This window comes from Microtus ochrogaster, chromosome 5 (assembly GCF_000317375.1).
Source record: "Microtus ochrogaster isolate Prairie Vole_2 chromosome 5, MicOch1.0, whole genome shotgun sequence".
NCBI lineage: Eukaryota > Metazoa > Chordata > Mammalia > Rodentia > Cricetidae > Microtus > Microtus ochrogaster.
In genome coordinates this window covers 81,444,048-81,457,449 of record NC_022012.1, presented here as the reverse complement: position 1 = coordinate 81,457,449, position 13,402 = coordinate 81,444,048, and the positions used below count along the sequence as shown (strand labels likewise).

The window sequence follows — 13,402 nt, the reverse complement described above, 5'->3', positions numbered from 1 at the left end:
AGAGAGAGAGAGAGAGAGAGAGAGAGAGAGAGAGAGAGAGAGAGAGAGAGAGAGAAGATTCTGGTACTCACCATACTCACCCCTTCTTGAGTCACTTATTTCTGCCTAGGAGTCCTAAGGTTTGTTTGCTTGTTTGACTGGTCAAGTACAGAAATAGGCGGAATGGGGGTGAGTGGGGAATTGGGTGTGTATAACAAGGAGTTCAATCAGTGACTGACTGTAACAATCAAGATAACTCATTACCTTTGGATTAGTCATGTTTTTTTTGAGGTTTTATATTTCTATGAGAAGACAACCCAAGTTCCCTCAGTCTTGCCTCTTTTTTGAGACCCAAACCTCTCTCAAATACCTACTCTAAGAATGTAGACTATAAGAATGGTTCTCATAGCTTAATCTGATTTAAAAACTACATTTTCATATGTTAAAAGAAGACTAATTTTAAGAAGTTATCCATATTTGATCTAAATAAGGTAAACAGAAACTGTCAAGGAAGCAAAATGGAAAACCTACTTCTTTTTTTGTTTTTTGGGGTTTTTGAATTTTGTTTTTTTCAAGAAACGGTTTCTCTGTAACTTTGGAGCCTGTCCTGGAACTAGCTCTGTAGACCAGGCTGGCCTCAAACTCACAGAGATCTGCCTGCCTCTGCCTCCTGAGTGCTGGGATTAAAGGTGTGCGCCACTACCTCTGCCTGGATTCCTACTTCTATTCTTACAGATACTAACCCACTATAAAGTTTGTCAAAGAAATTATTGCCTGGGGCCACTCATTCATCCCATGCCTTTTCTTAGAAATCCCAGATTTGCCCAGGCTGTGGTGGCGCACACCTTTGATCCCAGCATACGCTCGGGGGCAGAGGGTGGCTCTGCCGGATCTCTGTGAGTTCAAGGCCAGCCTGGTCTAAAAGAGCTAGCTCCAGGACTGACTCCAAAGCTACAGAGAAACCCTGTCTCGAAAAAAAAATAATAATAATAATAAAATAAAGAATAAAAAAAATCAACACATAGTCAACTAAGAATTTAAAATTCGTATTTTTTATCAAATACTGATAAGCTGTAAATTGACTAGTAAAGTTGAAAATAGTAGCACTGATATCTATAAACTAGAAGCAATTTAAATGTTTACTAGCATGGGATAGAAAATTATGGAATATCAACAGAATAATACAGAAACGGACATCAAGCAGAAGACAGTAATAAAGTAAGCTTGGGAGGCAGAGATGAGACAGGTGGATCTCTGTGAGTTCAGAGCCAGCCTGGTCTACATGGTAAACACTGCAGAACAGCCAAAGGTGCATAGTGAGATCCTGTCTCGAAAACAACAATAATCATCATAAAGCAAGACTGCCTGTGTACGTACGGATTGAAAAAAAGAAAAAAAACACTATGTTTATGAATACAGAGATGGTAAATATAAAGACAAAAGACAAGATTATCAAGCTGAAGAATTGGTTTAGCAGTAGTTAAGCACACTGGCTGCTCTTCCAGAGGCCCTGGGTTTGATTCCTGGCACCCCAATAGCAGCTCACAATTGTCTCTAACTCCAGGCCCAGGCGATCAAACACCCTACCCTATTCTGGTTCTGAGGGTACCGCATACACACAGTGCATGACATATATGCAGACTAAACACCCATACACATTAAAAAATAAAGTTATCTCCAAGAACTGAGATGCTATGAGGAGGAACAGATCAGGGATGACGGCATTCTATTTCTTAGATGTAGTTACACTAATCTGATCTGTAAACAGTGTCTACAACCTTAAGGGAGGGTGCTGTAGTGTGCTTGTCTAGCATGTACAAAGCCCATGGTTTGATCTCCCATCCACACAGAATCAGTTTGTTGGCAGCATATTTATAATCTCAGCACCTGGGAGGCAGAGGCAAGAGGATCAGAAGTTCAAGATCATGTTCCACAGCAACAAGCCAACCCAAAATTCCTAAAACCCATCTCAAAAAGATCAGCCTTCTAAGTGGGTCCAAAGAACCATTCCTTTCCCCCATTGAAGAAAGCAAAAATATACATCTTTTTCTTCATGCAGCCAAGTCAGTTTAATACAACAAATCACAACTCAGGGCTGGAGAAGTCACTTAGTGGTGAAGTGCATGCTTAGCATGTGCAAAACTCTAGGATCAATCCTCTGCACCAAGTAACAAAAACAAACAAAAACCTGCTAAAAACAGAAATCATAATCAAATATTAGAGGGGAAAATACTGAAGCTCAGAGGACTTACACCTGGAACTAAATGCAGGCAAGCAAAGAAAAGGTGTTCGTGTAACACCTCATTCTGAGGCCAACTCAGAAACAGATACTCACAGATAAAGCAGAGGAGTGAGAAGCATGGCACATCAAGCACAAACCACTACTGACTAAGCATGCAAGCTTACGGGAAAATATCCTTGATTCTGTAGCTGTTATAAAAGAGGACAGCCACACCCAAAGTCCCTAAAGGGGCTTTGATTTATTTGTTTCTGTTTTTTCAACCAACTCAAATTCACAGTAAAATTCAACAACTTTTCGAGTTTTAGTTTGGAGACACAACATCAACACTAGCTTTTGCAAGGAGATATGGAACTGTTTAAGTTCTTGGAGAAGTATAAAAGCTTATCCCAGAGAACTAAAAGTTATCAGGTAAATATTAGTTCATGGAAACATGTTTGAAAAAAATGTAGATAATCCAGAATAAGCAAGCTTAAAAGGTATAAAAAGTTTATAACTACATTCTCAAAAAAACCTCACTTGTTTTTTTTTCTTTTCTTTTCAACCATTTAGGTTCTTAGTTGATGCTTTGCAATGTAATCCTGCATGTTCAGTTGACGTAGATTTTAAAGGACCACTGTCCAAGGAACAGTTTCCCACATCTGTTTTCTAGCAGCTTGCGGTTTCTAGCGGACAACACCGAGAATGAATGACAGGATTTGTAGTTTCAGTATCATCAAGGGGATGGGGGTAACGGACTGCACACATACTTCCAGCATATGAATGATTTTAACTCACCAGTCACCATGTTGCATGTATGTCTGCTGCTTGTCCTGAGTTCTTAAGACTTCTAACATTCTGAAGAAGATAGAACAAAGAAGTTCCTTCCATCCTCAGCCTCTTTTTAAGTTTTAATTTTGTTCTTAAAAAAATAGTTTATTAAAAAGAAACATTACTACCAAATTTGATTACTTTTAGCTTGTTTTTCTTCACGCTTAGTGGATCAAACTGTATAATAAACTAGATGTTTTGTGCTAGAAAAAAGAGATGCATATTTTTCCACATTTCTCTTTCACAAACCTAGATTTCCTTGACACCAGATCATGGTGCTGGGACCAAAAAAAAAAAAAAAAAACTGGGAAGGACTTAAGTCACTTGATTTCTGTAGTGACTGGGTAAGATTTTAGAAATTTCTGCTGGATACTTTAGAAAATACAAAGAAAAAAGGCAAATCATTGATCAAGTTTATCAACGTTAAGAACCGGCCCTTATTCGGAACAGAAAAGCAAGCCCCTCCCACCCATGCGGGGGTGTGGGGGGAGGAGCAGCATTTAAGGATTTAAAGCGGAATTTTAAAGCTTGGAGAGTTTGGTACCACACACATTAGAGGATCTCTTTCCGGAGCGCACAGAGGTGACGTGTATCAACTGCGCTTATGGACGAATTGATTTCTCATAGAAGAAAAAGCAGGCACTAACGAAGGGCCTTGCAGTGTTAAATTAACCTTCTCTCCTCGTCACAAAGCAGCAGTACAAGGTGAAAAAACCCAAGGGGACCCAATGCCCTCTCTGGCCAATAGGACTCCGTTTCCGAAGCAGGGTAGCACCCTCCCCAAGCACCCACCCAGTACGTGGGCCTCCCTTAAATGACAGCATTCTTCAGTTAGTACGAGCAATCTTGTCTGCCTCGCAGAGGAACGGAGCCGCAAGCCAGACAGCAAAGCCGCTAGGTTTCTCTGCGGACCTAGGCCACCGCTGCCCCGGACGTCACCAGAGCAGGAAGGGCCCAACCCTCCACGTTCCCCACGCAGCGAGTCGCTCGTCCGCCAGGCTGCCGGCCCTCCGCTCGGAGGGGGCGTCCTGCGCGCACTCGGGACGGCGCGACCAACCAACAGCAAGGCGCGCGCCGCACAACCGGGGGGGTCGCGGAGAGGCGCGCGCCCCGGAAGCCGCTCTATTCCACGGGCCACAGCTGAGAGCCAACGGGGACGCGCACGTCGAGCGGAGACGCGCAATGGGAGGACCGCACAGCGCGCGCGTTACCGCGCGCAAAAAACAGGCTCGTGCGCGCGCGCCCCGAGGCGCGCGCCCCTGCGCCGCGCCCACCCAGAGCCCGGGCCCGCCCCTCCCCCACCGGCGGGGCGGAGGCGCGCGAGCCGAGGGCCAGTCTCCGTTCCCTGGCCGTCCCGAGGTCGCTGGGGCCCAGCGGCGGCGGCCCGCCCGCCCCCGCCTGCCGTTGTGTGGTGTGGGCCTGCTGCCCCAGTGCCACAGCCTGGCTGCGTTCCCGCCACCACCAGAGCCCTCACCCGGCGACGCCACCGCCGCCGCTGCCTCTGCTCTACCCTCCGGCCCCGCTTCACCGCCCGGGGCCTCGGTTCTGCCGTCGCTAATCCAAGACCGACAGGATTTTCTCCTCACAGCTCCCTGGGCGCCATCTTACATTCAACCCTCACAACCAATGGGAGCTGAGTACACCTCTCGCGAGAATGGAAGCAGCGGATCCCGCGAGAGCTGCCGGTCAGACTTAAAGGGAACGCTTCTGAGTGAGAGGGAGATCGGTGGGACTGAGAGTGGGTCCCTGGTTGTTGAAAGGAGCTCCACGCCCACGGACGCCCCTCCATGAGGGGAGGAGCTTAGGCCTGGGGTTCGATACCCGGGGTTATTTTGCTCCTGCCCGGGGTCTGGAAGCGTGCTTCTTGAACCCACCTACGGCGTCCCGCTTGCGCCTCCCCTTGCCTGCTCAACTCCTCGCGAGGCGTGGCCCGGCCTACCTCGGCATCGTGGTTAAGGTGGCCCCACAAACCCCTTAACTGGGCTCAGCTTTAACAGTTGTACCGCCCCTGGGAAATGCTCGGGGCTGCGGGTACTCTAGAGAAAACAGCTTGGGAACTCTCACCGTCAGCTGCCATCTGAGATCAGTTTACCAGAGTCAGGTCCACCTTAAAGCGGGCCTTGGGTAGCCTAGTGTTTGTATACAGGGAAAATGTGGAAGGCGTTAAAGCTGCAGGCATTCACCTACAGCCTCCCCAGCAACTGACAGCAACCCAGAGAGCAATCAGCCTCTGGGTGAGTCTTTCTGCCTATTGCACTTGTTCCTGTCCTGGCAAACTTTCGAGTCTTCAGACCCCTCCGAGGTCCTTTTCTGAGATGGGATCCAACCTAAACTGCAGCTGGATCAGGAGCCTCAGTTTGTAGAGGCATCCAGGGAGACTTCTGGGGTTTCTAAGCTTGAAAGGCCGCTTTATCTCACTCTGTTTGTGCAGGAGACAGGGTTTTTTTCTGAATGATCATTCTGTTGATCTGCCTGGCTCCAGACAAACCTGAAGCCCTCCCTCCGGCTGATAACTGGAGCAGCATTTCCGGGGGCCCTCAGGTTTCTCATACAAAGTGCAGACCTAACAAAGTGCAGACCTAATCCCCGCCATGCACCTGTCTTTGAGAACTAGCGGTTCTGGCACTCCCTCTGTCCTGGGGAAGCCCGTTCTTCAGATTGCGTATGTAAGCACCACCACCAGCAGTTCACAAAGCATGTCTCCAGAGGCCTCAAATACTAGAAAGGCAAACAACACATGGACTCCAGAGATTTAGTTACTCTTTATTGAAATGGAGTACGGGGTGGTGAGGGCACCCCTAACCCCCAGGATGAGGTAGGTCCACATGTTTTCAGTTCACACCTTTCCTGGATCTTCCTTCAGTGTGACAGTTCGGTTGAAGACAAGCTGAAAGGCAAGAAAAATGACCAACAGCCCAGAAGCAGGCCTCTTACTCTTCCTCCTCCAAGGAAGTGATGTCTCAAGGGACAGAACATCAATAACTCTGCAATATTGGATACGGGGCTAAATAATAACTGTGCTGCTGCTGTGCCTTAGACTCATGAGGATTATGATAACCTCTAAGCATGCATGCTACTTTGAAGAGTAAAAAGGTCAGGATCCCTATTAAATTTTGTGCTTGGACCTAACCCTCTAAAATCAGTTTCCTCAAAAGTAACACATAAATACCCCTCCCTTAACCGGTGAAGGCTAAGATAATGTAGGGAGTGTTTATTACAGTGAACAGCTGCCACCATCAGTACTGCAGTGGTAAAGGTACTGTGGGTAAAGGTAAGCACCTGTCCTTGTTGGCTATCTGGATCAACAGAGAAGTATCCGAGGCGCTCAAACTGGAACTTGTCAAAGGGCTTTGCCAAAGCCACGGAGCAGTCCACTAACGCGCCTTCCACCACTTGTAGTGAGGCCTGCAGACAGAGAATTGAAGTAGCTGTACAGCCGGGAGGCCCACCACTCAGCTCCCACTCCATGAGCCTACCGGGTTCAGGTCACTTAGGAAGCCACCAGGCACTTCAACAGGGTCTTCGGGGTTCTTGTGCTGGAATCTGTGGCCAGAGTGAAAATCAGGCCTGAGCTAGAGAGCCACAACATGCAGTTCCCTTCTTGTGACTGCCCCAATGCCAGTTATGTTCACTCACAGTCGCTCATAGAGGCGAATCTCACACAGCAGAGGCTGTGACACCCAGTGAATAAAGGCCTTGGGCTTCTCTCCAGAATCAGCTCTTCTACAGGTCACCTCCAAGTACTCCACACAGCCACTAGAGCCCTAGAAGTGAGGGAGATGCAATCAGACCAGGGAACCATCACAAAGACCGCTGGCTACACACAAAGCTTGACCCTAGTAGGCAATATCCGCAAAGACTGCAGCTGCTTCTTACCTTGACAACATGCTGCAGTTCGATGACATAGCCAGTATGTCTCAGGCCCACAGGCTGGCCACAGGCCAGGCGCTTATAGCCTGGCTCTGACTCCTAGAAAAAAGAATCATAGAAGTTACAGGAGCTGCAAGCATCATGCGAGTACAGGGCTTCTCCCAACCCCATGTTTATCAAGGATTGGTTCATGGTAAAGCAGGAAAGAAATGGACTTAGAGAAGGGATGAGGATACTACAAGACCCCCATTTACCTCCTTAAAGTCAGTTCTCTCAATGAAGACAGTGGAAGCAAAAGGAACCTGATGGAAGCCCTTGGTCTCATCAGCTGGGAAGTCTGGCACTTGGATGTCCAAAGGCTGTATCAGGAGATAGGGATCTCTGTCAGGCCAGATACTAGGATCCCCATGTACTCGCGCACACACTGGGAGATAGGCCCACCTTGGGAGCAGGAAAGTTAGTGATGACAACTTTTAGTGGCTCTAACACAGCCATGGCTCGTGGAGCTGTATCATTTAGCACATCACGCACGCAGGCTTCCAGAAGATGTGGTTCCATTGTGGTCTGTGCCACTGTAACTCCCACCTGTCAGGAAAACAGTTGTAGCTACAGCCACAAAGCCACACTTAGGCTGTTTCTACCCACTCAATCCACTGGATCATACCCGAGCACAGAAGTTGTTGATGGCCTCAGGTGGAAAACCCCGTCGTCGTAGGGCTGTAAGTGTGAAGAGCCGTGGGTCGTCCCAGTCCCTGTGAATACGATGATAGTCAGAAGACCTTAAAACAGCACAAGCCACTGGTACTACACCTCTGGTGAACCCAGCTCCAATACCTACCGAACGGCACCAGCTGCTACAAGCTGGAGAATCTTCCGCTTTGAGACAACAGCATAGTGCAAGTTGAGACGGCCATATTCCCACTGAACAGGGCAATAGACATCCAGCGCATTACATAACCAAAAGTAGGAAGACCGTCTAGGATGGAAGGATAAGGTTAGACCTGGCCACTGTGGGGCCAGGGAGAGATCAGGGAAAAGGCACTAGAAGCCATTGAGAGGGTTCAGCAGGTAAAGGTACTTAATGCCAAGTCTGAAGAACCGAGTTGTCTCCCTGGAACCTACTTAGTGCAGAGAGAGAGCTGACTCTGACAACTGTCCTTTGATCTCAACACACGTGCTGTGGCACCCGCACACCCACTTGCATGCATTTACACACTCTAAACAAAAAAGGAATCCCCTTACCCTACCCATCCCATAAGCTCAGCCTCCTCACCGAGCCTGGAATTCCTTGGTACACAATGAGTGGGTGATGTGCTCAATGGAGTCACAAAGACAGTGTGTATAGTCATAGGTGGGATAGATGCACCTGTGGGACATAGACAGCAGATCCACTAACCCGTCCCCTCTGCCCTATCCCACTGGCTCTTCCCTAATCCACCCCTCCCCATGCCAATATGTACCATTTGTCCCCTGTCCGATGGTGTGGTGTATACTTGACTCGGTAGGCCACAGGATCCATCTTGCCATCCTCCATCACCAGCTTCATTCGAAGTGTGGCCTCACCCTCTGCGAACTTGCCCTTGCGCATTGCCTGAGGAAAACAAGAGCTCAAACTACCTCTACACACAGAAACATCTCATCCTTAGCACAATGGCCTTGCCAAACCAAGCTGTCCTTCTGGGATGCCACCTCAAAGAGCAGCAGCGATTCCTCAACAGGCCGCTCCCTCCATGGTGAAGGCAAAGAGTTGTGGCCCTTGAGCTCCTCCACTCTCTGGTGACACACATAAGCTTGACCCCTGTGAAAAGGGATATGAATGTGCAGGTGGTCCATGACCTGGTCAGTTTACCTGGTTCAACATGATGGGCCTGGCCTTACCTGCGGATGAGTTCCACAGCCCAGGCATACAGCTGGTCAAAATAGTCAGAGGCATATGTCACTTTGTAAGGTGTGTAACCTGAGGCAGTAGAGACATAATGTGAAGAGCCAGCAAGAAATACTAACTGGCAAAGCCATGACCCACAAAGAGGTCCACTCACCACCAGCCCTGCCCAGGCCTCACCCAATCCCTACCCAGCCAGGTCACCATGTCATAAATTGCAGTGAAGAATTTTGCTTCTTCTTTCTCAGGGTTGGTATCATCAAAGCGCAGAAAACAGATACCATTGTTGGCCTAGAAGAGTTGGAGCACCTGTGACGTCCCACATACCCATAAGCCCCTTCGGGCCACATCATCCAACTCAGACACTTTCAGAGCTCAAGCTTATCAGACGTTAACTACCCCAGCGAGACAGCAGCAGCCAGAAGCAGCTGCTACACACGCCTTAGGACCTGAGTTTGATCTGAAAAATTATGGTGGAAAGAACCAACTCAGTTTTTGACATCCACATATGCGCAATAGCATGAGTGTGCATGAGTGCACGTACGAGTGCAGGCAAGTGCACACACACAACTCGTTTTTATGAGACAGTTTCTCTGTGTAGCCTGACTATTCTGGAACTCACTCTGTAGACCAGGCTGGCCTCACACTAAAGATCCACCTGCCTCTGCCTCCTGAGTGCTGGGACTAAAGGTGTGCACCACCACCTCTCAGCCCGAAGAATATTTGTTTTAATTAATGTCTTCTTTTGATGACTAGCAAAAAAAAATTTAAAAGTTAAATAAAAGGAATTCAAGAAATTCTCTCACATCCACAGGATATAGTGGTATATGCTAGCACTTGAAAAGCAGAGGCAGGCAATCTCTGATTTTAAGTCAGCCAGAGCTATATAGGAAAGCCCTATCTAGAGAATCATTTTAGTTTTTCCCCAATGAACCCAGCATTTTCTGAAGATACCTGTTACATGTGTTTTTCCTCTATGGTCTCTGTCATCAGGTACAAAAGGCAAGAAAGAAATCTTTCTGGAATCCAGTCAGGGGTAGCCAGTGATCATATTACTTTCCAGGGACATAGACACATACTTACCTTAGCATAACCAAAGTTGAAATTGATGGCTTTGGCATGTCCGATATGCAGGATTCCATTGGGCTCTGGGGGGAACCGGGTACGTACCTGAGAGAAGGGATTGGGACACTATTGGGAATAGAGTTCAGATCACCCAACAGAAACAGATGCCCATTCCTAGGGAGGCCATGGTAATCAGTGAGATGAGGGACTCAAGCCACAACCCTACACACCTGTCCCCCTGTGATCTCTAGGTGCTGCTGCAGCAGATCCATAGTGTGTGGAGTGGTCACATAGCCTGGAGTCTTGTAGTTTTCACCTGCCAGGATCAGAGCAAATCTGATGCCCAGGCTGTTAGCCAAGGAGGCTGAGTCTACAGGCCTGGCTTTAATGCTAATCACGAGTCAACTCCAGAGTTTCAAGGTACCCCCTTACCTGGTTTATGAAACTTAAGGGCCTCCCCCCGGAGCTGTTCCATTAGAGACAGGGCCTGGCTAGGAACCTCACCTGCAGAGAAGAAATCAAGAACCTTGCCTACTAGAGATAACAACCATGCCCAACTCAGGAAAATATCTATGGCTGCGGTCAACATCCTGAAACCAGATCTGAACAGGGTCCTCTTCTCCAGTCCCCAGAGACAAGAGCTACAGAGCCAAACTCCTCAGGTCCCTAATGCCAGTCTGGGACAAAGGAAATAAAGGAAACTCCAGGAATCCCAGTCTTGAGAAAAAAAGAGAGATGGCTAAGTAAGACAAGGCCTGAGAGGCCGTGCTGTACAGTCCTTCAGACAGAATGTCCAGAAGGCAGAAACGGGTTTGACAGGAGCCTCAGGCTTCTCACCGTTCTCCACCGCATCCTTTGCTGTCTTCCGGTCTGATACTTCCAGCCGAGCCTTTGCCACCTAAGAGAAGGATAGCATTGCATCAGACTCTCTGGACGAGCCCTGCTGAGGAAATGGGTTCAGACACCCTCTTCTCCAGCCCTTGGTGTCACTCTATATCTGCTTCATCACAGGCATTCTGAGGGGCGCCCAGCCTCACCTTGGGCTTCTTCTCCAGATCAGCTTCCATCTTGGGACCCAGAAGGTGGAGAACCTGAGCAGATACCAGAATCAAGCATAGGCAGAAGTGTCCTCTCTCAAGAGCCTCCTGAAGGAGCCCTTCCTGCCTCTCTGCCAGCACAAGAGCCCATCTAGCCCATCCCATCTTATCTCCTCATGGGTTTCTTTTGTTGTTATTTGAAATAGGGTCTCACTATGTGGACCAGGCTATCCTCGAACTCAGAAAATGCCTGCCTCTGCCCATGAAGCTTCCTCATGTGAATGCCTTTTTCTTCTTGAGGACCTATCCTGGGCCCAGGTAACCAACATTGCCATTTACAGAGAAACAGTGTGGGCCCAGCATCAAGATAAACAGTCTACCTCAGCTGGTCATCATTGTGATTCTTTGTCAGCATTTCAAGATGAAGGCCACATCACCAATTTGTGGGAAAAGGAAACTGAGCTTCACAGAAAGTGATTCCTCCTAACTCAGAGGCCCAGGTCAGGTACTACCCCCTCCACACTGGCTCCATGATCTCTGTCAGATTAAGAATAGGGTCTCCTTCCCCTTTATCCCTCAGTGGGGTTCGAGCATCAGCTTAGGGAGGTACCCACCTGCATATCCACTTCATGCTTGATCATTTTGCCATCTGCCCATTTGAGTGCAGCCCGAGCCTCTCCTAAGAGTATGGGCACAAGAAGCTGCAGGGAGGCAAAAGGGGGTACTCTTTCCCCCTCTCCTCAAGGAAGTCCTAGCTGACACAGGAATCAGAATCTTGGCCCAGACACTTACAGTGAGTCCCTTGCTCATATTCCCTCCTCCCTCTCATATATGCCCAAAACAGAAGGCACAACCAGATGGTCAACCTGTAAGTAACTGCCGCTCCCAATCCTACTCACCCATCAACAGCCCCATGTTGAAACGGTACCGTTCCGCCAGGAGCTGGGAACGATGCCTGTTTATGGTGGCCTCCACCTACAGAAAGCCAAACCATATGGTTCAGGAATGCCTCTCCAGAAACAGCCTGGAGACCTGCACTCCTGCCCGAGGTCTGCGTGGAGAAGCTACGGCACTCATTCCAGGGCATAACTAGGAGCATCCGGAGCCTGAGGACTTACGGCTTCTTCAATCTGTTCTGGTGTCACCACCACACCCACACCACATTCCCGCTCGAAGTCCTCGGGATCAATGGGATCCAGGGGATGACTCCGCACATACTCAAGCGCAGCTGAAAAGGGAAAGTCAATTGGACAGCTCAGCTCCAAGAAGGGGATGGATGGGCCCCTGATGCCATGAAACTTCAACTGTTTTGGCTACTTGGATGCCTAAGAGGTTAAGCCCTGGCATCATTGGAAAGGAACCCCGAGGCCACAGCGAAGAGAAACGTGTTCTGAAGCAGGTCTCTCATTGTGATAATCCTCCTAGCCATACCAGAGGTCTCCCCCTCCATGCTCCAGTGCCTGTCCACAACCTGATGTTCAGAAAGCAACTGGGGATCTTGACCGGAAAAGCAAAGGGGGGAACTGAAGGTGGAACTGGTAAGACAGGCAGGGGTCTCACCGCTCAGCTGGAGCTCAGTGTGGATCTTCTTATTGGTTATATAGCTCACAAGGAAAGAAAGACGCCGGGTATCCCTGAGTCGGGAGGCCAAGCCATACAGCAGAGTTCCGGTAGCCTTGTCAATGGCAGAGCCCAGAGTCCGCTGCGCCTGCAGTCAGGGGAATCAGGGGGAGAGACCCATGCCCAGAGGGTTAGGATGGAACCACTTTGCTGTGAAGCTCAGTTTCCTCTCCCCACAGGCAACAGCGGGAAACCTGGAGCAAATCAAGATCTGGACTCAGCCCCACGTAGCTTTGGAGCACAGGAGGCAGCTGAGGCCATGGGGAAAGGGACTCGTACCTGGGTCGCCGCCTCCCGCAGCTGAGTGCTCAGAGCCGCGTTCTTGAGGGTCTCCCGCGCCTTGGTTTCGCTCAGGCCGAGGCCGGTGAACAGCGTCAGGGAATCCGGAGCAGCCATAGCAGAGACACCGGAAACTAAAAGAAACTTTAGGCCGCATCTGCACAGCGACCTTCGCTCACTGACCAATCAGAATAAGAAGCCTGGGAGAGAACCAATGGTGGCCTTCTTGAGGAAAGGGGCGGGGCCCGGCAGAGAGTCAATGCCGTTTTAGAGCCCGCAAGTGCCCCAACAGGCTTTTCCGGCCAGTTGGTTTCCGCCTCCCTGGCCCTAAGGCCGCTGGCAGGGTGGAGTCCAAGCGGGTTAGAAAATTTGCCTCGGGTGTGGAGAGTGAAAGTATTTAAAAACAAAGCAGACTCAGCTTTGGCCTCTTCTCCCTCAGCCCTAGGAATTCAACCCCATCTTGGAGAGCAAAAGTGAGTTCCATTCGCGTTTTTCAACGTCACAGTTTTTGAGTTGTCATGGAAACAGATGATAAAATGAATTCCCTGAATTTTCCGGTCCAGATCACTGTAGAAAATGTGTAAAATGGCCTATTTGGGACCACATTAACCTGGTGTTTTA

At 49.0% G+C, this 13,402-nt stretch overlaps 2 protein-coding genes across 4 annotated transcripts in view; both read right to left on the bottom strand.

The window, feature by feature from the left end:
- Qrich1 (glutamine rich 1) overlaps positions 1 to 4,789 on the bottom strand; it is a 40,121-nt gene extending 35,332 nt beyond the window's left edge. The window contains exons 1-2 of one of the 3 annotated variants that reach the window (XM_013346605.2): positions 4,503 to 4,789; positions 2,996 to 3,055 (exon numbers count right to left, since the gene is read on the bottom strand). The gene's annotated coding sequence lies outside the window, so the exon portion shown is untranslated. Of the gene's footprint in view, positions 1 to 2,995; positions 3,056 to 3,820; positions 4,216 to 4,502 lie in introns of those variants that run through there. The other 2 variants (XM_013346606.2, XM_005347923.2) reach the window with 2 other exon arrangements.
- Positions 4,790 to 5,771: 982 nt separating this feature from the next.
- Qars (glutaminyl-tRNA synthetase) lies at positions 5,772 to 12,918 on the bottom strand. The gene is made up of 24 exons (XM_005347921.2): positions 12,782 to 12,918; positions 12,443 to 12,590; positions 12,001 to 12,110; positions 11,782 to 11,857; positions 11,497 to 11,561; positions 10,883 to 10,936; positions 10,683 to 10,743; positions 10,278 to 10,349; positions 10,076 to 10,161; positions 9,864 to 9,950; positions 8,972 to 9,071; positions 8,777 to 8,855; positions 8,588 to 8,696; positions 8,359 to 8,489; positions 8,172 to 8,264; positions 7,737 to 7,874; positions 7,563 to 7,650; positions 7,340 to 7,483; positions 7,153 to 7,257; positions 6,905 to 6,997; positions 6,665 to 6,792; positions 6,505 to 6,571; positions 6,308 to 6,433; positions 5,772 to 5,915 (listed from the first exon to the last, which is right to left on the bottom strand). Exons 1-24 carry the CDS (start codon positions 12,896 to 12,898, stop codon positions 5,865 to 5,867), a joined length of 2,328 nt encoding a protein of 775 aa, XP_005347978.1. The 5' UTR covers positions 12,899 to 12,918; the 3' UTR covers positions 5,772 to 5,864.
- Positions 12,919 to 13,402: the final 484 nt, after the last annotated feature.

What these genes read in the sequence shown, in the direction of transcription:
- Qars (XM_005347921.2), bottom strand. Translation starts at nt 12,898, where the DNA reads ATGGCTGCTCCGGATTCCCTGACGCTGTTCACCGGCCTCGGCCTGAGC. An exon ending in AGCATGAAGTGGATATGCAG is followed by an intron (nt 10,937 to 11,496) that starts GTGGGTACCTCC and finishes GTATCTGCTCAG; the next exon opens with GTTCTCCACCTTCTGGGTCC. An exon ending in AATCGCTGCTGCTCTTTGAG is followed by an intron (nt 8,490 to 8,587) that starts GTGGCATCCCAG and finishes TGTTTTCCTCAG; the next exon opens with GCAATGCGCAAGGGCAAGTT.